This window comes from Malus sylvestris, chromosome 7 (assembly GCF_916048215.2).
Source record: "Malus sylvestris chromosome 7, drMalSylv7.2, whole genome shotgun sequence".
Taxonomy (NCBI): Eukaryota; Viridiplantae; Streptophyta; class Magnoliopsida; order Rosales; family Rosaceae; genus Malus; species Malus sylvestris.
In genome coordinates this window covers 3,025,288-3,049,720 of record NC_062266.1, presented here as the reverse complement: position 1 = coordinate 3,049,720, position 24,433 = coordinate 3,025,288, and the positions used below count along the sequence as shown (strand labels likewise).

General features: G+C 37.6%; 1 protein-coding gene across 1 annotated transcript; it reads left to right on the top strand.

Moving 5' to 3' along the window:
- The first annotated feature begins 15,031 nt into the window (after positions 1–15,031).
- LOC126630332 (U-box domain-containing protein 43-like) lies at positions 15,032–18,748 on the top strand. Its single transcript, XM_050300417.1, has 3 exons — positions 15,032–16,154; positions 16,249–16,549; positions 17,043–18,748. Exons 1-3 carry the CDS (start codon positions 15,411–15,413, stop codon positions 18,494–18,496), a joined length of 2,499 nt encoding a protein of 832 aa, XP_050156374.1. The 5' UTR covers positions 15,032–15,410; the 3' UTR covers positions 18,497–18,748.
- The last annotated feature ends 5,685 nt before the right edge of the window (positions 18,749–24,433 follow it).

Below are 24,433 nucleotides of genomic sequence, written 5' to 3'. Positions count from 1 at the left end.
AAAAACTGTTGTGAGAATAAGCGGCTGTGCTGTGAGAATAAGCGGCTGTGAAATAAATCAGCAGAGTGTTTGGTAAATTTTTTTGTAAAAGTGCTTTTGGGAAAAAAAGCAGTCTGATAGTGGATCTTTTCATTAAAGGAGCACTGTAGTTCTATGTGCTTTGAAAAAAAACCAGTTTTCCAAAGCTACAAATTGCAGCTTCAGCTTTTTCCTTTGATTTCAGCTTATTCTCACAGCAACTTCCAAAATAAGCCATTTTTTTTAAGTTTACCAAACACCAAAAACACTCCCAACTTTTTTTCATATGAGCTTTTTTTTAAATCACCTCAACCCCAAACTGGGGCTTACGAGAAAGATTGTAGGGTAATGAGTGGCTATGAACAAATGGTGGTTGCTTTGGACTCTAGAGGAGTTACAAGAAGCATCTATGTATATTATACTATCTAGGAAGTATGCTCTACACCTGTATCGTGCCATTTGATTTGCGAGGTACGTTTACGAGTTTTTATATTAAGTATTGTCATATTATACTGACAAGAAAAGACTAATACACTTGTGATCCGTTGTAGAATTTTAACGAGTATTTTTACATTAAGTACTTGAAAGAGTATTATTCCTAGACCTGACAGTTTCTGACACGACATGAAAATAACGGGTTTAGGGTTAATACGATAACTAATCGGGTCATTATCGGGTGACTCGTTAATAACGGGTTTTTAACGGGTATACACGTGGGTAACTTGTTTCGACCTGTTAAGAAAACAATTATTTTGATCATTTTAAAGTTTAATTACTAAAAAATTTATTATAAAACACAATAGTCATATTAATATATACAATATATTCTATATTAAATATATAATTTTGTATTATTATTCTATATAAGTTAAAAAAAAGTTTTAGTCATTATTTATTTTTATTATGAGAGTTCCTTATTATCATTACTAAGATAAATTTTACTTAACATGTTGTTGTCCAAAATTAAAATAAACTAGTATAGTATTTGTATAAGCAAGATCTAAGAAGACATACATACAAGTATGAAAAATGTGAAAGAATATATAAACACTCGTGATTCATCATTATTCCTCCACAAGTAGATAATAGTTACACTTACATTATTATTTAGATTTTTAAAATCCTCCAAACCCTCATGAATAATGTTTTTATTTGAGGGAAAAATTAATAAAATTAATAATAATTATTCTAGAAGTGTAAAAAATGTAAAACAAAAAAAAAATATATATATATACACACACACAATCACTCATAGTGACAAGTTTTACAACTTTCATGAAAGGGTTAGCTTCGAAATCCAACACTATAATCTATAAACCTTAAATTTATATTTAATCGTCAATTGTCATTTACGCTTTATTCTTCTTACTGAATTTTATTTTTTTATTTTTATTTTTTGAAAACATGATCATTTGGCGGATGTAAGAAGATGAACGGTTCATATCTTTAATTTCACGTTTCGATATTTACGGTTAATTGAAATATGAGTCGATGTCATATAGTTTGTAGAAACTTTATAAACATTAAGCAATATTTTCACTAACCGTAAAACTCTGAATATAATATCAATGATCCAAACCGTTTATCTTCCTGCATCCTCTAATAGATCATGTTTTCAAAAAACGAAATTTGAAAAAACGAAATTTGATAAGAAAAATGAAGCTTAAATGTAAACAACAATCAACGGTTAAATTTTGATCTATGATTTATATAATTATAGTGCGAATTTCAAAGTTAAGCTCTTCATGAAAGTTCTAAAGCTTGTCATTACGAGCGTTTATATGTTTTTTCTATATTTTTTACAATTATATATTAATTAAAAAACTATTAAAGACTTTACTTCAATAACAGTCGTAAGATAAATGAGAGTAAATTTATACCGTTGGATTCTATTTCACTTATATTATTAGAACTTTTTTGGAAGAAAAAAACCCCTTCTCCATTCCAATATTTTCCAATTTTACCATTTGATCAATTTAGGTAAGCGAAAAAATACTTAAAGAAAATTGTGTTTTTATGTTTTGGATGTGACAATATGGTATGTATATATTTGTTTAGTATTATGTTTTTTATTTGATTATTTATTAGTTTAGAATATATTTTCCTTAACGGATAACGGGTCGGATCATATTACCTGTTAATATTATCGGGTTGATTTCGGGTCGGGTCATTTTACCTGTATATTTTAACGGGTGTTATACAACACGACCCGTTAAAATATCAGATATGATACGAAAACGACACGAACACGAAAAACATAACACAAATGAGGTCTAGTTGTAGTTATATTTTACGGGAGAGTCCATTGTACTCTTTGATTTGAAATAAAGGAAATTGATCAATGTTTTTATTTAAGGGGGAGAATCGTGCTTCCTCGACTCACGTCGTAAATCATTGTGCCATATTTCAGTACAATATAGGCATTGGGTTTGGAGGAGGTAACAGTAGCGCGTCTTGCGTGTCTTCAAAAGACAATTGGGTTAAATTTACTAACCATGACATGGTGTGTGAAATCTCATTCCCAAAATTTCAATATTCTTTACGTATCTCGTAGTTTAACTTCGTATTTCGCAATTACGTTATCCTTAATAGTTAATTTTAATTCTGTTTATTTTAGGAATATTAATTGATTGGGTATCGAGTTTGAAGTTTCATAATCATTCTTTAGCATTCGTCGACCTTTCGAAGTTACAACTAGTGTTTTCAAATAGATCTCGAAACCATGAACGCATAAGCGAAAGCCGTTTGCGAGTTCAGATTATAACGGTATAGTTACAGACATTTGAAGTTGTGTTACTAAACTATAGATTTTAGAAATTATTTAAACTCTCACTTTGAGGGAAAAAGCCCAATGAGGTATGTGCTTTTGTGTCTACGCATCAAAAAATGAGGGGGAAGAACCTTCTCTTTCCGTCTACCCATTCCCACGCAGAAAACCGATTTTGACCCGGTTCTAATTCCTGCCAATTTCTGCCATTTTTTAGGCAAAATTCACCCATCCAACACCCGCAAACTAGTCCATAATCTTCCCTCTATCATTTTCACCTAAAGTCAAAGGAAATTTGGGTGTAGTTTGGTGAAATGCCCACCATGGGCGACCTGCGGGAAACCTTGCCAAGATTCACCATTTGTGAAACGATTTCATTCAATTACCACCACCATTAGACTCTCCTTGAACCCAAGAACAAAGCCCAAACAACCTTGGAGACGTCAGAGCAAGAATGGAGTTCGAATCAAAGCACACCTAATTCTAGGGTTCCGACGGTTTGTGGGCGATTTCAAGCGTTTCCTAAACTAAATTGAGATCTACATGCCTATAAAATTTGGAAATTTTTGGAATTAGTTGAATTTTTCGACGAGTCAGCAGTGGGCAACGGCGCGTGGGACGAAGTAACCCCTGACCTTCCTAAACTAAATTTGATACCCCAATTCCATATGTGAAGTCTGATTGACTAAATCTCGTTGTATGGCTATAGATTTAATGGAGACCGCCACTTAGACATTATATGAATCATTGATCAGACCGTTGGATCGTCACCAAAATTTAATATGTTATAGTACGTAATATTTGAGGATAATAGGAACTTATGGCTCGGGAATCCGACGTACGGATCTTCCCGAATTAGATTTATAAGTTCATAAAATAAAACGTCGACCGCCACTTGAATTTGTGATTGGCGGAGATCTGACCGATGGATCGTAATTAAATTTTAGTATGTTGGTCTAGAAGCATAATGTGGACCCTAGGAAGTTGTGTGGCTGAAATACGATGTGTGGATCTTTCGAATTAAATTACTTGGGTGTGGACCCCACCATTGACTGAGAGTTGACTTTTGGTCAATAGGTCTTGAACCATTTAAATTACTAAAATTAGTATTACTAGAGACTCAGTGAGGCTTTGCAGACTTATCTTGGTGAGTGCCTTTAATATATGTGATATGGTTATTACCATGTTTTCTTGTAGTAGTATCCTTTGTGGATATGACTTGGTTTTATAAATGTGTTTTCTATTAAAATGTGATTTTATAATTGGCCATCGATTTATTTTTATTAAATATGATTTGACTCATGAATTGGAAATATTTGTGAAAACGTGATTTGAAGTGCATATTGAAATGTTTATGAATTATGTTATAAATATATATTTGAAATGTTGAGAAATGCGAGGGCTAGTAGGGGACCGTTACCCTAATGTCACGGGGTTAGGTGACACCGAGTCTGCACCATGTAGTAGTGGTACATGGATGGTCCTGCTTGGTTAATCCGCGATGGGAGACCATATTATTTATGGATCGCGCTTGGTTAATCCGCGATGGGCGATCCTTATGGCCATGTATACTTAGGAGTGATCATGCTTGGTTAATCCGCGATGGGTGATCACGGCCTAACAGTTCAGTAGGTGTGACTCTGGTTAGTTAATCCACGATGGGGGTCACTACCTACTTGGTTATCTTGACCCTGCTTGATTAATCCACGATGGAGGACCATATTATTTATGGATCGTGCTTGGTTAATCCGCGATGGGCGATCTTTATGTCCATACATACTTAGGGATGATCATGCTTGGTTAATCCACGATGGGTGATCACTGCCTAACATATTCATGGGAGTGACTCTGCTCGGTTAATCCACGATAAGGGGTCACTACCTATATGGTTACTCAAGGGTGGCTCTGATTGGTTAATCCGTTATGGGGGCCACTTCCTGTTTGGTTACTTATGTAGATTTCGGCCGAACTACGTCCCTATAGCCCTAGTTTTTAATACACATATGAACGATGGTTTTTGGGAATCTTGTGGTTTGAATTAGAAAAAAACGTTAGATGTCTGGGTGACTCCTTCAGAGTTTTTAGCGACTTGATTATGATTTCATAAAGCATGATTATATACTTAATGTTTATAGATTGTGATCGATGATATGTTTTTATTGAATATCACATACTTGTATTATTTTCACTCACCCGAGCCTCGCAACTTATCTGAGTGCCTGATTTGCCCAGTGTACCATTCCTATAATATAGGCATTGATTTTACATGTGACAGGTCTGGGTAGATTACAAGAAACCACTTGATATTTTGGTTCCGTTGAGTGGTCTGGAACCCCATGTTGTTGGATTCCGCTGAGTGGTCTGGAATCCTTGCTCTTGTTCATTTCTACAAGGTTATCTTAGAATCCTAGATTCGAGTGAATGGGAATTACCCACAATAGATCTCGCGAATACAAATTAGAATTACGATGTTATTATTCATAATCCAAGTAGGGAATTATATAAAGTTCCTTGGTTAAATTTGTGAAATGATATGTTATCGCATTGTTTGATTAACGTAATTAAATGCTAAGATCATGCATCTTTGATTCATGAATTGATTAATTGACGAGATTGTGGAATGACACTGGATATAAGTGTTGTTATTATGATTATTTTAGTTGATCAATGTTTCTAGAATAATATTGTACATTGTTAATTCTTTAATATGTTACACGCTATGAATTGTGATTTTATGTGGGAAACATGATGATTTATGTGATGGATGAAGTGGAAATGTTAATCGTCATGTGGGATTGTTATGTTGGATATCATTGTTATTGTTATTGTTATGATTAGACTTGTTGATAAATATGGCTAGAGAATATGTTTGTGCTTAGTCGTTTGTTCTTTGAAATATTGCATGATATGCATTGTGGTATATTGTGAAGGAAATTTTGTTGAAAAACATGTTCATTTGAGCAACATCTATGGCATGCAATTAACAATTAAAGGCGAAATCATGCTTGTATGCACTCAAAACAAAACATTACCCATGAAATTGAAAGCCTAGTAGTTAGGTGAACTAAGACTCAACTCAAAACAAAGTGAGTTGAGAAATTTATACCTTTGTTGATTCCTCTTTGCATAAGCAAAGGATAATCACCCAAGAGATAGGGCCTTCATTCCTTGCTTCTTAGCTCCATGGATTTGGATGGAAGAATTGGTTTCTCCAAGTTCTCAAAGTTGAGAACCTCTAAGTCTCCACACCAAGGAAAGATTGATGAAGAAATAAGTGACCTAGAGGAAATAAGATTGCTAGCTAAAATCCTCTAGGGTGGCCGGCCTCTTAGAGAGAAAAGAGATCTTGTGTTCTCATCTTTTCTCCAAAAGAAACCCTAAATGAATTTTGGCTATAAAGTCATATTTATACCTACATTCATTGGAGTGGCAAACTTGTAATTAAGTCCAAAACCCACTCCTTTATCAATATGGTTGGCCATAGGGTTTCATTGGGCTTTTTAGGCCTTTGTAAATTATTTGTCATTAAGTTGTCATACAACTTAAGTCAATGGGCTTGACGTTAGAAGCTCATTGGGCCTTGAGGCCCAAAACTAACCCGTGGTCTTTTAACGAACTTTATTCGTTTGATTAATTAACATATTAATTAATCCTTGCCATAAATAATTAAACCATATAATTATCCTTACTCATCTCCGTTGTTTCTTCAATCTCTGCCTTACACGGTGTACGATCCATTAGGTTCCTTTTAGCGAGGCAGTGGGCGATTAGAACTCTTTCAAATCGATTGTGAATTGAAACTTACTTTCAATTCTCCTTTTAGTGATTATACACGTTTAGGGCTTCCACAAACCATGAGTGACACCTAGCAGTATGTCATGGTTACCCAAGCTAATCAGAAGAGGTGAAGAACCTATTTAGTTTAGGATTACAATGCAATACGGTCTTTCTCTAATACAATACTCTTGACCACATTGTTTGGTTTGATAGTTTAATCATGTCTACTATCCAATGTGATTCATTTACTTATATGATTACCTTGAATGTGATTTGGAACGACTTCCTAAATCTCATTGCCAGAGATTCTTAATCATATCATAGAGTATTCTCCCTCAAACGGTTTGAAGGTTAGAGATCCCTTGTTGCGCATTCACTTGCCTCCATGGCTAAGTGGCTTAACCCCAACTATGCCGTGGACATCCTCGGAAGGGGTGACTTTGACATAATCAAAGATCAAGGACCTAACCACAAGACAACTATGATGCCTCAGGTCAAATGACTACTTTGCATTATCCCAACCATGAGTTCTCATGTGACATGAGTATGAGAACTCCTCGTTGATCGTGTTCAGTGGACTCATTCGTTATTGAGCACCTACATGCTTGTCTTGGTGTCAATCACACCAATGACTTAAGACTAGTCACTCTCCCTAAGAGAAGACATAGCATGTACTGATCTTAACGGATTGTCAATGCCCAATTGGCAATCCTATGATCAGGAACATTTAGGATATGTATACGAAAGAGAATGGTCTCATTGATCTAACTTGTTTAAATTACATTCTCCTAATTACATATTCCTTGGACTTATCATTTAAGCATATAACATTTATATGAGATGGCTTAAAACAATAATCTTTGCCCTTGATATTAAACTAGATTAGTTTAACATGTGAAATGTCCGTAAAGTATCATCATATGATTGGTTTTAGGGCACATTTCCAACATATTGTTGGGACATAACGATTTATGTGATGAATATTCGAGTGTAGTGAAATAATGAACTACAAATGGCTTGATCCCTATTTAGGGTATGTAGGCAGTCTAACAAGGATGTTAGATGCAGTCATAAAGTCTACAAAGAATTATTGCGCAGTTGGATTTTAAGTGTGTTTTGCCATTTCTTGGAGGCGGGGTATGTTAGAGATATGAGTATTTGTGACGTCACGTGTCGATTCTAAACGTATATTGGGATCGGGGCGTGACATGGTGGTTGGCAATAATGTTAGGAAGTCCATAGATACAACATGGGTCTTAGAAAGAGTTATTTTTTTTTTTATGTTTAATAGCTTGATGACCCTAGAAATGACTCAGCTGGAGATAAGGCAAATCTTCTTTCATAGATGATGCTTGCAATGCGGTGCTTCCACCAAGATAATTACAATTGAATCCAAATGGTTTCTCAATTTGGGTGAATTTTCATAAACAAAATTACTGATGACACGCCTCAACCCAGATATTCAAATGACACTTGAATGACACGTGCTGGCCGACACCCAAGGGTAAAGCCATGAATATGTGAAACTATGGGGATATAACGATGCAACCAGTAACATTCACAAAGCAGATGCAACACAGAACAAAACAGAAGTAACTGTAATCCCATTTAAACACAAAAGAAATAGAGCATTCAACGCTCATAAATCTGAATAAAGATGTGTAAATATGTTCAGAGCATACCATTACACGGAAGTGCTAGAGAAAGTTAGACATCAAGTAACAAATGATCATAAAAGGAAGCCATACTCAAGAGGAGAGATGCAAGTCACTGGTAGGGAAACGCCTCGATACTCGAGTCGTACTCCTTGTCACTATATCCTGAGGGGGTGCAAAACAGCCACAGGGTGGTGGCCCTAAAGGCCACCCATGGGGGAATCCGACGTCCTTTCTAAAATCACTTATTTTTATAAAATATTAGCCTAGCATGCATTTCATATTTCATGATTTGAGCATGTTTTATAATATGTTTTATGGAGAATTTATGATTTCTTTAAATTGCTTTTACAAAATATTTATAATTTATCGAATTTACATTTTACTAAAGGTTATGAATTATTGGAATAATGTATATGAATTTCTACGGATTTTGAATATGATTTATTTTACGGGTTTATGAATATGAGATTCCATGGATTTACGGATATAACTTACGGATTTATGAGACGAGGTTTGAGCTTTTGAGCTCTGGTGATTTGATATGAGATTTTTAAGGTATGTTTTCGGTACTTATCTAGTGGGTCATCATACATCACATCCACACAACATGGGTATTAGATGTCTATGGCCATAGGACACAGTTGAGGAGTAGTCAGATATTTATATTATACCCCTAGCTTCACTGCCGAAAGCAGTGTAGGACAGCTTCACTAGCCACGGCTAGTGTTGGTGTGTGATGTATATATTTTCTTCTAAGGCATAACCCGGAGTCGTGTAGCTTCACCTTCGGGTGATGGGGCCTACCATGTTTCTTAACTAGACCTAGTGTCGTACGGCTTCACCTTCGGGTGATGGACATGTACTGCCTTCAAGCAATTATGATACCCTAGAGAGTACAGTATTGATGAGATTCATGGATTCGCCTGGATTTGCCTTCGGGCGATGATTGCATCGTTATTGAGTATGGTTTTACTCATACTTGTTTTACAAATGATTTCATGGCATGCTAGGGTTTTCTGAAAAACCTATTATGTAGTATTATATATGTTTTCAAAAAAGAGGGTTAGTATGTTCAGAAATAAATTGGTTTTTGTATTATAAGCATTAATATAAATTATGGTCCACTCACCTTTTTTGTTTTGCGTCCCCTCAGGACATAGTGACGAGGAGTACGACCTGAGCATCCCTACCAGTGACTTGCATTCTTGCTCTTGAGTATGGCTTCCTTTTATGATTATTTGTTACTTGATGTCTTACTTTCTCTAGCACTTCCGTGTAGTGGTATGCTCTGAACATATTTACACATCTTTATTCAGATTTGTTAAAGTTGAATGCTCTATTTCTTTTGTGTTTGAATGGGATTACAGTTACTTATGTTTTGTTATGTGTTGCATTTGCTTTGTGAATGTTACTGCTTGCATAGTTTTTGAATTGCTTATTCCGTTATATCCCACGGTTTCACACACTCATGGCCTTCGTCATCCTTGGATGCCGACCAGCACATGTCATCCATGTGTCATTTGAATATCTAGATTGGGGCGTGTCAATCGAGGAAAGATTTAAAAAATAAATGGCTTAGATTATTGAAAAAAAACAATATGAGGTGTTTCTTGTAAAGATGTCCCTCAAATAAAATTATTTGAGAAAAATAAAATTATTTGATGGATCTCATAATTAAAGGAGATTATTTGAGACTTTGTAAAAGAAAAGGTTGATAACATGAGTGTTGACATCGGAATTGCGATGGTCAATAAAATTTGAGCTCACTGGTCCAAATCATGGATCATATAAGATATTCAGTATTACGATCTGGTGATATTTTTATTCATTTGAAAATGAGAGGTCTTAGGTTCGAATATCGTAGATGACGAATTCGATACCAAATTAGGATGCTCATTGTGTGGTTTAGCCAAACTCTCCCTCTCCTTAATGTAAAAATATCGATGTTCTTGATGAAAAAAAAAATCATGTATCCTACACAACACATGTGGCACCTGACTCATCAAGCAAAGTGGGCTATTAGAAGTAACACTTGCCAATATTTGAGAGCTCCGTAAACAAAGCACATCAAGTCTACGAAGAGGGCATATCAACCTTGCTCCAAAATTTTCAATCATGGGTTAATTCCTTAAACCAAATATTTCGATTTAATAAAAAACTAAATTAAATCAATTAGCTTGAGTTAAACTAAATAAAAACTCACTCCCACAAATTATGGATTCAAATTGAGGATACAAATACTCAATCACTTACCTATAAATACTAGACTCATTCTTAAAAATGTAAGCTACAGAAAAAGAAGCAAGTTCAAGTCTTTGGAGAAACCCAAAAGGCTATCTAGCAAAAACTAATACAAAACACTAGAACACTCATATTCTCCATTTCGTGAAGAACCAATAAGTACAACAAATACACGTGTCAATTCATTTACCACCAAAGTAGCAAACTAACCACCACGTTAGTGTTGCATGCTTGTATATAGCCCATGAAGTGTTGCACGCCAAGTGCCATATTTTATACATATATATATACACATAACAAATACATGGTCCCATTTTATTCAGAATCAAGTCTCGATAGCCCTTAAAGAAACCTCAAACCTATAAAGTCATCGATATAAATAGTATTTGGAACATGTATGCATGGAAGTAACTAATTGGAAAATTTAGTCCAGACTTTCAAAACAATTTAGTGTGGGGACTCCATTTAGTATTGAAATAAATTGAACACGGAATCTGTTTGAATTCTAATCCCTTACCTTACTCCTTGGTGTAATCCAAACCTTCATACTTTCCATTCAAACCTTCACATTTCACACAATAATAATGCGAAGAAAGTCCAATACGAAATTTGTCATATTTGAGTGATACACGCGGACGCTCTACAAACAATTTGAAATTCAAGTAAGTTCGAAAGTAAAGCACCCAAAATCAAATCACAATAGTATCTAGAATATGTATTGAGTCTTTTAAAAGTAGATCTTCTAGAAATTGAGCGACTGCCATAAGAAACAATTTGTCAAACCTCGAGAATAACTCCTTACTCTCTAGAATTATGCTACTTGCTTGTTATCTTGTGCGTATGCTTTAGTGCATGTATAGTTTTTCATTAATGAGTAGGGAGATTTCAACTTAGATAGGGGACATGGTTATTCTATTGGGGGGTTAGCTCATTTTAATCATTATGAACGGGGAAAAGTAGTTTTCTTTGTAATTACTGACTATTACTGGGGTTTTGGTTATTTCTAATAGTATTGTGCTGATTTAGAGAGTAAGACTACTATTGTAATCCAACGACCAAGTCTTATACGTAGTTCGACTCACCAAATTCATTACCATTCCTTTATAAAAAAGAATAAAAAAAGATTGTTTTCTTCCATTAAAAACAAAGTACAACAAAACTGGAAAAGAGAATTTATTAGTCAATCACGTGTATTAGAAATGGACAATAGAGTGGTAGGACTGGACAAAACTCATATACGTATTATTGTAACACGTTCTGATGAAAACCGGCTCTTCTCTTGAGCCTATTTTGTTTGATTGATGTTGCCGCTCAAAACTGGTCGGTAGGTCTGTCTTTCTCTTATTAACTACATTTCAAAAGATGAAGAATTGGTATAGAGGAAGAGAAGGAATTGGTAGAGAGAAACAAGAGAGATTGTATTGATTGATTAGAGAAAATGTATACAACCTAACTGAAGGAAATGATAGCTATACAATAATACTCTTCTAACCATATTAACAAACTCAACTAGAATAATACTATGTGGCAATTCTATTATATTGGTTATTATTGTAGAATTATCAGAGAGACGGGCCATACGGCCCACTTCCAACAACATCGATATTGTCCCCAACTTGGTAATTACCACATGCACAATCCGTCAGGTGTGAGGTTTTATCACAAAAGGCCTCGGTGTTAGTTGGAGTGGGATTAGGGTATTTAAACTTTTCGTTTGTCATTGATACGGTCGATGTGGGACATTTCAACACGCCCCCTCACTTGGGACCCAATTAGCAGGTCACACGTGGGAGATCCACACATCGACAACCACGTGGAGCCAAGGGGACTCACCCTACACGCGGGGCCAAGGGACCCACCATCATCATGCGGGGCCAAGGGGACCCACCCATCACGTGGCAGTACGGTACGGGCCCGCTCCCTGGCTCTGATACCATGTAGAATTATCAGAGAGACGGGCCATACGGCTCACTTTCAACAACGCCGATATTGTCCTCAACTTGGTAATTACCACCTGCACAATCCGTCAGGTGTGAGGTTTTATCACAAAAGACCTCGGTTTTAGTTGGAGTGGGATTAGGGTATTTAAACTTTTCGTTTGTCATTGATACGGTCGATATGGGACATTTCAACAATTATCTCTGGACAAAACTCATAGATAAAAAATCGTTTAGATCCAGACCGGGCTCTCGAAAGCTCATGTGACCATAGGCTCTGCTTCCCCTCGATTTCCCGAGGTTTCCCCCGTTGTTTCAGATTTGAGAAAGGTTCGAAGAGGACCCGCATGCCAAACGAATCCTCTGTAAAAGAGGAGGGGGTTGATGGTCCATATGGTCCGGAATGAGTAACGACTTCATTCCATGAAACATTTAGAAGTCAGAGCAAGTGAGCCAGCCTTCTAGAAATGGTGGATTCATAGTATAATGTCCTTCTTTTGACGTAGGTTAAGGTTCCTATATGTTTTCCCAGTAGTCCGCTTTCCCCTTTTTAAACATAAATTCAGCATAATCACATACAAGTATATGTAATAGTTAGGTACGTTGGTCAATGCAACGTCCTCGACTCCTGTGTTACACTCTAATTCAAATCATCCTCCTCATATATTAATATTGTATAAAATATATAACTTGTTAATGGGCATGGTGGTCAATCAACAGCTTGCTCACCATAGTCGACACTACTCAAATATTTTTTTTTTCTTGATTCAATAAAACTCTCATTAGTACGGTTGAGATTTCTTAAAGAATAAATATAAAATCGAGAAATGTTAAGGACATTCTATTAAAGTGGGAATTTTTATGGATTCTTTGTATCTTATGTTTTTAACACAGTATTTTATAAGGAAAACTAATGAAAATAGCTTGAAAACTTTGAGTTTTAACGATAAAAAAAAAATAAAGGGTAAAGTGAATAGTACCAGGATTGATTTTTTAATGTAAAAATGTGACTTTTCATTAAAGTGAAAATATCGGCAACTTTTCGTTAAAGTTCTCTATTTTATAATGCTAGCATGAGAATTATGCTAAAAACATTAAGTGACGAAGAGTACACTCTCTCAAAAATAAGAATCTTCTTAGCATTTCTTTATAAAATATCCACTTGTCAAAAACAAAAAATCATCACATTCACAAGTGGCATCACGTCACAAGTGGCACATGGGAATGCTATGTAAACAATTTAAAGTCCATGCAATTATGAAAACTAAACACCCAAATCAAAGTAGTAGAGAATAGACCGAGTTTTCCACTTTTCCCAACTCAAAATAGTTCAAAGTAGTAAAATTACAAGGAAAGTGCTGAGGAGACTCTCCTATATTTTATGTCACCTTATAGTTTAAGATTAATTTTTATGCCAACATTATAAAATATTGTGTCAAAAACATTAGATAGTAGAGTCTCTGGAGAATCACATTTTGAGAGAGTCACCATCAACAAAAGAGATGTCAAATATGCTAAATAGGACTAAAAGTTATTCAGGTGTTCTCCAATGGAGATGCCATATATGATGTGGCAGCTGAGTCATTCGACTTTTTGCTTTCTAGCTGTCTTTTTTAACAGCAAACAAAGGAGTAAAAAAATATTTAATTTAACAATAGAATAAAAACTAAAATCAATTTTAACTATTTTTTAATAGTTAATGTAACTATTTTTTTATTTTGCCTAACGGCTCAATATAATAACAAAATAAATATTTAACTTATTCATTGGAAAAGAAAATATTTAACTTTGTATTCAATTTGCCACATCAGCCATCAAATAAAATTTTGACATATTATATTTGATATCTCCTTTAGAAATGCTCTTAGTATTTTTCACATTACTAAGAGAGATTTTAAAATGAATTTTCATAGATTATCTGCCACTTAACAATATAAAGTCAATTTCTATACCAATATTATAAAATATTATAATAAAAATATGAGGTGATTTTTTGAGAATCTCATTAGCATTTCTCAATAGGGAAAGAAATGAGAATCAAAGCAATTTGTCAAAACTCATAGCAACAAGTTCACAAGTTCCCATAGAATATTTACCAACCAGATATTTGGATTCTTTCCGGTAAACTACTCTGAAAAGCAGCCCCACATGTAGCAGTTGGCCCACGAAACCTCACAAACTACATTCAAAGCCACGTTAAAGTTTATAAAGCTCCGGCAGTTTGATGCAAACATAAAACTCAATGACATATTTCGTACAATATTATATATATATTATATAATTTTTTTTTTTGTAAAGAATACAATTATAGTATAACAAAAGGAGGAGGATTGTCTGCCCTCCAAGTTTCGGTGCCCTTCCATACCCTCCTGTTTTGTGTGGTCACGGTTAAGCCACGTTAATATTTTATATTATTTTTTTATAAAGATAATAAGATAAAAATGAATAATAATGTAAAATATTAACGTGGCTTAACCGTGACCACACAATCAGGAGGGCATAAGAGGGTACGGGAACTTGGAGGGCAGACAATCCTCCTCCATAACAAAACCAACAAAGCAATCAAATGGAAAAAGAATGAGAGAACCAAAAACAGGCGGAGAATTAATTGCCAACGTTTGACTGCTTCTCCTGCGCTCCACCATTTTCTTTCAATGGTGCATGAACAACAACTAGAAGGGGGAGATATTATCATTCCATTAATAACTAATTAGCCAAGTCAAAGCACCGACGCTGACCCTTTTGATACCTCTTCGCATACATCCAAACGCAAACTTCCAAGCCTTCTTGTCATTCACTATTTCCCCAGTCAATATGGCCAAGAAATCAACATTTCAAGTCTTTTTAAAATCGATTTCAATACTTCATTTCTTATTATTTTCCTTGTATCTTCTCTGTGTTTCCATTCCTTAATATATTTCAACCATTCCGTCTGTAGCGTCACAAATCTCTCTCTTGGGTGTATCTTTGTTAATTTGCTCTGTTTCTTTGCAGTGAGGAGAAAGGAAGAATATGGAGGAGAAGAGAGGTTTTAGAGAACTTGTGATGGAGATTAAAGCATTGGTTAATGAGGTGAGTTCTTTGGCTCAAAACTCAGAAACCCAAAGAGAAGTAGTGACTGAATTTGTAATCTTGGTTGGGAAATTAGCTCCAATTCTTGATGGAATAATGGAGAATACCAAGTTTTTTAATCACCAACCAGTGAGAAAAGCTGTTGAGTCTCTTGGGTCAGAGCTCAAGAGAGCCAAGGCTTTGCTGAAAACCCAAGAGACAAAATCATTTGTTAGACAAGTTGAGGATGTAGTTCATGATCTTGGGAGAACATTAGGGTTAGTCCTCTTGGCAAGTCTAGAAGTGTCCACAGATTTGAAGGACAAGATTGGGGGCTTACACAAGGATTTGATAAGTACGCGGTTCGATGTGAGTTCGTTTGCGAGCACTAGTTATGGTTCTGATCTTGTTAGTGAGTTGGAAATGGAAGTGGAAGTGGAAGAGGAAATACAGGAGGAGAAAAGGGTTTCTTTCGGTATTGATGATGTTTCTTTGCAAATTAAGTATGGTGATGATGAACAGCTTAAATTTGCACTTTTGGAATTGAATGATTTGATTGAAGACAAAAGGGTTGGAGATGAATGGATTACTAATGAAGGTGTTATTCCGATTCTGTTTAATCGGTTGAGTTCGAGTAATTCAGATAATCGGCTATGTATTATTCGATTGTTAAGAAGCCTTGCTTCAGATAATGCTGATAATAAGGTAATTTTCTTCTTTTTGTGTTCATATCAATCTTGATTTTAAATTTATGATTCCCATGTGAATTTGTTATCTCACTTTATAAAGTAGTGTGCAGGAGAAAATGGCGGATGTTGGTTTTTTATCTGCGATCGTGAAATCATTGGTACGAGATGAAGAAGAAAGGAAAGAAGCTGTGGGGTTGTTGCTGTATCTCTCGGATCTTCAGTCAGTCAGGCGCCGGCTTGGGCGGATTCAAGGGTGTATAGTTATGTTGGTTGCCTTGTTAAATGGGGATGATCATGTCGCTTCACATAACGCAGGGCAGTTGTTGAATGCATTATCTAGCAATACTCAGAATGCGCTTCATATGGCAGAGGCCGGTTACTTTACGCCGCTAGTGCAGTACCTAAAAGAAGGTGATGCAAAACTTCCTCTCACTTTTACAGCTCTTTTGTTTTGGCGATTATCTAACCACAGGGCATTAGAATCTAAAACTGTAGCCCTGAAAAACTGATCATTTGTGTAATTTGCTTGAATCTGTGGTTTATAGCTGAGCGAAATTAGTTTTTTTGTTTTGTTTTTCGTATGCTTAATTTCAATCAGGGTATTGGCCAAACAATAATCACAGTTCACTTCTAATTTGGATTTGACCTTATGTTTATGGTCTTAACGTTCAAGCTGAACCGGCAAATTTAGTAGGATACAGTTTCCTTGTAATACATCTTACAGTGATACAGCTGAGGCATTCAGCACATAAGTGTGTCTTTGTATAGATGAACTTTGTTTTGTCAATGAACATTACAGAGATCATGGTCTTTTAACCTCCATTTTCTTGTTGGTAAGGTTTAATCTCCATCATCCTGCAAATTCCGGGGCACTTAACAAACTATCCATATCATGTCTTTGCAGGTTCGGACATGAGTAAGATCCTGATGGCAACAGCACTCTCAAGGATGGAGCTCACAGATCAAAGTAGAGCTTCCCTCGGGGAAAATGGTGCGATCGAACCTCTTGTCAGAATATTTAGTGTAGGCAAGCTCGAAGCCAAATTATCTGCTTTAAGTGCCTTGCAAAATCTGTCAAACCTGACAGAAAATATCCAGCGGTTGATCAGTTCAGGCATCGTAGCATCCCTGCTTCAGCTCCTTTTTTCTGTGACATCAGTACTGATGACTCTTCGGGAGCCTTCGTCAGCAATTCTTGCAAGGATTGCTCAATCGGAATCTATTCTTGTGAACTCAGATGTGGCTCAGCAGATGCTCTCACTTTTAAATCTCACCAGTCCGGTAATTCAAAATCACCTATTACAAGCACTTAATAGCATTGCCTCTCATTCCAGAGCAGAAAAAGTTAGAAGAAGGATGAAAGAAAATGGCGCTGTTCAGCTTCTCCTACCATTCCTGATGGAAACTAACATTCAAATCAGGAGCAGTGCCTTGAATTTGTTTTACACTCTTTCAAAAGATTTAACGGAAGAGTTGACAGACCAACTAGGAGAAACCTATATCAGAAGAATCATCAATATCATCTCAACATCAACATCTGACAGTGAAAAAGCTGCTGCAGTTGGCATACTTAGCCATCTTCCCATTAGTAACAAGAAGGTGACGGATTTATTAAAGAGAGAGAATTTGGTACCGATAATGGTGTCCATAATGAATCCAAGATCCGAAATTGCAACAGAGGAGACATGCTGGTTAGCAGAAAGCATTACAGGTCTATTAATTCGGTTCACAAGTCCTTCTGATAAGAAACTACAACTGTATTCAGCAGAACAAGGTGTAATTCCTTTGCTTGTAAAGCTACTCTCGAGTGGATCACCTGTTGCCAAATGCAGGGCTGCAACGTCGCTAGCTCAATTTTCGCAGAATTCATCATCTCTAATGAAGTCGAGGAAACCAAGGTGGTTGTGCGTTCCTCCTTCTCAAGATGCTGTTTGTGAAGTTCATGATGGAAAATGCTTTGTGAAAAGCACATTTTGTTTGGTCAAGGCAGGTGCTATCCCTCCTATAATCCAAATATTGGAAGGTAAGGAGAGGGAAGCAGATGAAGCCGCACTGAGCGTCCTTGCAACCCTCTTGCACGACGACATTTGGGAAAACGGAAGCAATTACATAGCTAAAAAGTCAGGAATTCCGCCCATCATAAAAGTCCTCGAATCCGGGAGCATCAAGGCTCAAGAGAAAGCACTATGGATATTGGAAAAGATTTTCGGAGTTGAGGAACACCGAGTGACATACGGGGAGTCTGCTCAGGTAGTGCTGATTGATCTAGCCCAGCATGGTGACTCCAGATTGAAATCAACCACCGCAAAATTACTGGCGCAACTAGAGCTATTGCAAGCTCAATCTAGTTACTTTTAAGGCAATAGTGCCATGTTGATGTAGGGAATGTTATGCTTGTGATTTTACTTATACATAGTCATCATACATCAATTTTTCTCAAGTATCTACAGACAATCAATGGTGACATAAATTTGACCATTGAATTTGATTCAACAGTCATTGGTCACTCAGTTAAAATCGTTAGATCTATTTTAATGGTCAAATATATGTCAGTGCTAAATGCTTGTAGATACTCAAGAAAAATCGATCAAATACTTTTTAATTGGTATACATCTTCTTGTTGTGCTCATTATGTTGAATTCTGTTTCTATGAGCCATACATATAGACCTGACATTCGTGTCGTGTTTTTCGTGTTCGTGTCATACCCGATATCTTAACGGGTCATGTCGTGTAACACCAGTTAAAATAAATAGGTAAAATGACCCGACCCGAAATCGTCCCGATAATATTAACAGGTAATATGATCCGACCCGTTACCCGTTAAGAAAAATATATTTTAAACAAATAAATAATCAAATGAAAAACATAATACTAAATAAATATATACATACCATATTGTCACTGTAAACACGGAAAATTCCTGAAACGAAAGAGACAAGAACAACGTGCACAAACAAATATTTGTATTTTGATGATTTTTGGGTTACAATCTCTCTCAAATTTGATCCTCTGATTCGATCTCCGTAAGGTGTTGATTGGTGGATGTTTTGTTGATCCAAAAGCCGTTGAGGCTTGATCTTGGATGAACTGTTGGAAGCTTCTTCAAAGGGCTGCGGGCTTGATCTTTGAAGGTGGATTTGAGCGGATCTTCAAGGAGCCGTTGGGGCTTGATCTTGAAGAACGGTTGGACGGATCTTCAAGGGCTTTTGGGCTTGATCTTGAAGAACAGTGATGAACGGATCTTTAAGGGGCTTTTGGGCTTAATCTTGAAGAACGGTTGGATGTGTGTGGATTTGTCGATGTTTGTTGATCCAAAGGGCCGTTGGGGCTTGATCTTGGATGAAAGGGGTGGTGAACGATGGTGCTTTCTTCAAGGGTCGTCGGGGCTTGATCTTGAAAGAGCGATGAACGAAGAACGAAGAACACTTTCTTCAAGGGCCGTCGGGGCTTGATCTTGAATTGGTGGATGGTTGTTGATCCAAAGGGCCGTTGGGGCTTGATCTTGGAAGAACGATGAACGAAGAACGAAGAAGGCTTTCTTGATTCTTCGGGAACCTGGATGCTTGAGATCTTCGGAGTTTCAAAGCTTCAGAGCTTCAAGGTGTAATATGAATTAGTCCCCTTCAATGAATGAAATAGGCTTGTATTTATAGAATTTTCCAAGGTCTAATTTCGAATATAATATTCCAGATGAAATAAGTCGTTTCTGCCAGGTGTTGACACGTGTCCTATTTGATGACTTTTCCAACTCATTTCAATTTTCGTTGAGTCACACGCTACGTGTAAAATTTATGTAATACATGAGCGTTGACACTTTGATTTATTGGTCAACATTTATTTACCGAAATTTTGATGTCTACAAATGCCCCCACTTCAAGGCACGTCATATACATGTGCTTGTCACGTGTAGGAGATGTGTTTTGAAGTCCCTTACTGTAGATGTCGATCCAAGGGCCGTCGAGGCTTGATCTTGAATTGGGCTGGAGATTTCTTCAAGGGCCGTTGAGGCTTGATCTTGAATTGGGCTTGAGATTTCTTCAAGGGCCGTTGAGGCTTGTTCTTGAACTTTTGTTTGAAATTTTTTTTTTTCAAGGGCCGTTGAGGCTTGATCTTGAAGGTTGAAATTGGGCCACAAGGAGCTTCATGTGGTAGATGATCTTTGGCTTTGGTAATGGATGAATCGACACGTATTTTGTTGCGCTTGTTGACTTTCCACAGCTTTGATCTTGAACTGGGTTGGAGGATTTTCTGGATTCCTCCAATTGTTGATTTTCCACAGCTTATTCTTGAACTAGGTTTTGATTCAAGGGTGGTAGACACTTAATCTTGAATCGGACTTGTGATTTCCTCAAGGGCCGTCGAGTCTTGATCTTGAATTTGGTTGGAAACTTCTTCAAGGGCCGTTAGGGCTTGATCCTTGAAGGTTGACTTGAACACATGACAAGCAGGCACAAGGTGAAGGTGACGACTTGTTGCTCTGTTCAATCTTTCTAATTCACACCTGAGCAGTTTGGTCAACAGTATGATCTTCAAGATTGATGCGCTTTTCTTCCAGTTGGTGACTTGATCTTTAAGGATTTGATTCAAGGGTGGTGAATCGGCACGTGCAGCCTACAACGCCTAGTAAGCCGACCTAAGAATTTGAGGGTCAAAACGAATTCACCGTCAGAGTGATTGCAACTTTGATGATATGAGATACTCTTGCTTTTGAAGAAGTAGCGGATGAATCAACACGTGCATGGTGGCACTTGTCTCCACATGCTTCAAGGTATCATCTTCATTTCCTTTATCTGTTCCTCAGGCAGATGTGGCATCTTCTCGAGTTCTTCATCTCAGACTCTTTCTGCTGAGTTGACTGTTCATGCTGCATTCTTCTCTGCTTGTTTCTTCAGGCAGATGTGGCAGCTTCTCGAGTTCCTCAGTTCGGACTCCTTCTGCTGAGTTGACTGTACAGACCGCATTCTTCTCTGCTTGTTCCTTATGCACGTTGTCTCCACATGCTTCAAGGTATCATTTTCACTTGCCTTATCTGTTCTCCGGGCAGATGTGGCAGCTTCTTTGAAAGTACAGCAGCAGTGGGGGGGCGAGTACTCGAGAGCAGTGCCAGGTAGGCAATCAGGGAAGGGTTCCAAGCAGTCGGTTCCTTACCCGAGTTTGAGTGGAGGTTCTGGCATATTGTTTTCTTTATCCTTGTCTTTGTAGGTAAGAACAAGGACAAAGGAAAGGATAGGGAAGACGCATGATATGAGATACTCTTGCTTTCTACCCTGGTGATATGAAATACTTTTGCTTTGGTGTTATTTGTTTCCTGAGGTACCCCAAGGAATAAGGAACACTGAGTGACTCGAGAGGCTTCGTTGGGAAGGCATTCTCGGAGATGAAGAAAGGTTCTGTATGTCTCCCTTGCTATGGAGGGTGAAGGTGGATAGTTATAGGGAGTTCCTTAATACCTGTAGAGGTACTGCTCTTTCACTCGTGTCAGTAACCGATGTGTGATTGATCAGCATGGCTTCACGTGCTTTCTTCTTTATCAGAAATCTTCGACAAATTGTCCGTAATTTCCGCCAAGCTGAGTGTGCATGTGACAGGCGTCGACGCGGCTAAAGAAGACTGGCGCTTCTTCGATAACTGGGATCGGCGCTTCGACAAATCACCCGTGATTTCCGCAAAGCTGAGTTTGAGTGTGATGGGTGCTGACGTGTCTGGAAAAGACTGGCGTCTCTTCGATATCTGAGATCGGTGCTTCAACAAATCACTCGTGATTTCCGCAAAGCTGAGTTCGCGTGTGATGGGTGCTGAAGTGTCTGGAAAAGACTTGCGTCTCTTCGATATCTGGGATCGGCGCTTCGATTTTTGAATCGGCATTTTCGAACTCTGAGCTCACCTCTTCGATCTCTGAAATCCCGTCGAGTGCTGATTTTTTTTTTTTTTTTTAAATTTATTTTTTTATATATATAGAGGCACGCAGTTCGTTTCAAAGCACACTTGAATTTTCGCTTGTAGAAACTCCCTTCTTGCACTTCTAAGATCTTAATCTGTCTGGCCTCTTCTTTCTTCAACACCTTTGAAAATGTCTGGACCATCCGACCGTCGTTTTGATTTGAACCTTGGTGAAGAGGCAGTTCCGCCTTCCCCCGACAACATATGGCGCCCATTATTCATATCCCCTACTGGTCCTCTTACCGTTGGGGATTCGGTGATGAAGAATGATATGACCGCTGCGGTGGTGGCCCGGAACCTTGTTACTCCCAAAGATAACAGACTACTTTCCAGGCGGTCTGATGAGTTGGCTGTTAAGGAGTCTCTGGCTCTTAGTGTGCAGTGTGCGGGTTCTGTGTCCAACATGGCCCAACGCCTATTTGCTCGAACTCGTCAAGTTGAATCGTTGGCAGCTGAAGTGATGAGTCTCAAACAGGAGATTAGGGGGCTTAAGCATGAGAATAAACAGTTGCACAAGCTCGCACACAACTATGCCACAAACATGAAGAGGAAAATTGACCAGATGCAGGAATCTGATGGTCAGATTTTACTTGATCATCGGAGGTTTGTGGGCTTGTTCCAACAACATTTGCCTTCGTCTTCTGGGGCTGTACCGTATAGTAAAGCTCCGAATGATCAACCTCCGATACCTCCTCCTTCTGTGGCCCCGCCGACCGCTGAGGCTCCGCCTGAGCAACCTTTGTGAAGGCTCTCATCCCTTTCGTCTGTTTATCTTGATTTATGTATATGTACATATTTGTAATTTATTGGAAACATTAATAAATGAGCTCTTTTTTTTTTTTTAATATATGAAAAATCCCTTTGAATAATCTTTTAATGTATCAATATCCTTTGAGAAGTAAACAAAGATGATCGATCACTAACAAAACTCTACAGCTAAAGCGTGTTACTCGTGGTGATTGTTCCATCTCAAACATACAGCTAAAGCTGTATGTCCCTTTTCTTTTTTTTTCTTTTTTTTTTTTTTTTTAATATGCTGCTTGTAGTGTCAGGCCGAGATGGGCGTTAAAGCTTCTCCCGGCTTTTAACAAAACACGGCGAACATGGGCGTTAAGGCTTTTCCCAGCTTTAACCCAAGCTTTTTTTTTTTTTTTTTTTTGCTGCTGCATGTGTGTATAATCATTTACGACAAACATGGGCGTTAAAGCTTTTCCCAGCTTTAACCAAAGCTTTTTTTTTTTTTTTTGCTGCGGCATGTGTGTATAATCATTTACGGCAAACATGGGCGTTAAAGCTTTTCCCCGGCTTTAGCACAACACGGCAGTCATGGGCGTTAAGGCTTTTCCCAGCTTTAACGAAAGCTTTTCTTTTCTTTTGCTGCTGCATGTGTGTATAAGTAAGCCTTCCTGCAAGGCTTTTGGACATGTATCCGCTCCTCTCCATCTGCTTGAAAGTTTTAACCTATCAAGTGTAGTTTCATTTGCACCGAAGCTTGCTGCTTCATGCTTTGTCAGCTTCTTTGGACACCATAACTGCACAGCCACCATCCTTGCTGCACTGCCTTTGTCACCCTTGCTGGTTGCCGCACCGCCTTACGTCCTTGTTGCACCGTCTGCTGCACACCATCGCACTGCCTGCCATCCTTGCATTGGTAGCCGCCGAGTACAGCGGGTCTTCAAGCAGCTGGAGGGCCGACGATGAAATGATGCCGACGTACGAGGTGTAGCCAGTGGAGCTTGGTAAAGACAACTTTTGCTGTGGAAAGTTTCAACCTGGCGGAGAATGGTGCAGCTTCCTCACTTTATGTAGTTCTTTTTATCTCAGTGACAAACTTCTTTTCTTCTAACTGCAGTGCTCTGATTTCCTTTTCCATCCCTCTAGCAGCAGGGGTCATTTCTTGCTTGTTCTCCCAAATAGCCTCTTTGGCAGTGGGTTTTTTACTGAAGCTGTTCCTGGTGCAAAGGCTGTAGGAATCAGAGCACTCGGACTCGAGCAATATTCATATCAAGCCATGTTAGTAACTCATGGATCTTGTTAAAATATGAACTAGCCGTTGCTAGGTTTTGATCGAGTAAAAGAAAAATAGAATGTGATCTAATTAATTCATTACTTGATTACAACAAAGGTTTAGGGTTTTATATACATCTTACTGCATACGCATGCAGTAAACAAGAATATTGAAATGGCATCCTTGCTGTCCATGATGCTGCTGTCAGGGCACCCATGTGGAGACTGCTGTCCATAACATGCTGTCCATGGTGCAAGGAGAGTGGAGCATCTTCGACAGAAGAGGATGGCTTCCATTAGAATAATCTTTAGTAATACTCTAAGATATTGTTGCTCAATACTCCCCC

Excerpts from the sequence above, each read along its gene's own strand:
- LOC126630332 (XM_050300417.1), top strand. The coding sequence starts at position 15,411 with ATGGAGGAGAAGAGAGGTTTTAGAGAACTTGTGATGGAGATTAAAGCA. Across the intron at positions 16,155-16,248 it reads CAGATAATGCTGATAATAAG|GAGAAAATGGCGGATGTTGG; the intron begins GTAATTTTCTTC and ends AGTAGTGTGCAG. Across the intron at positions 16,550-17,042 it reads AGTGCAGTACCTAAAAGAAG|GTTCGGACATGAGTAAGATC; the intron begins GTGATGCAAAAC and ends ATGTCTTTGCAG.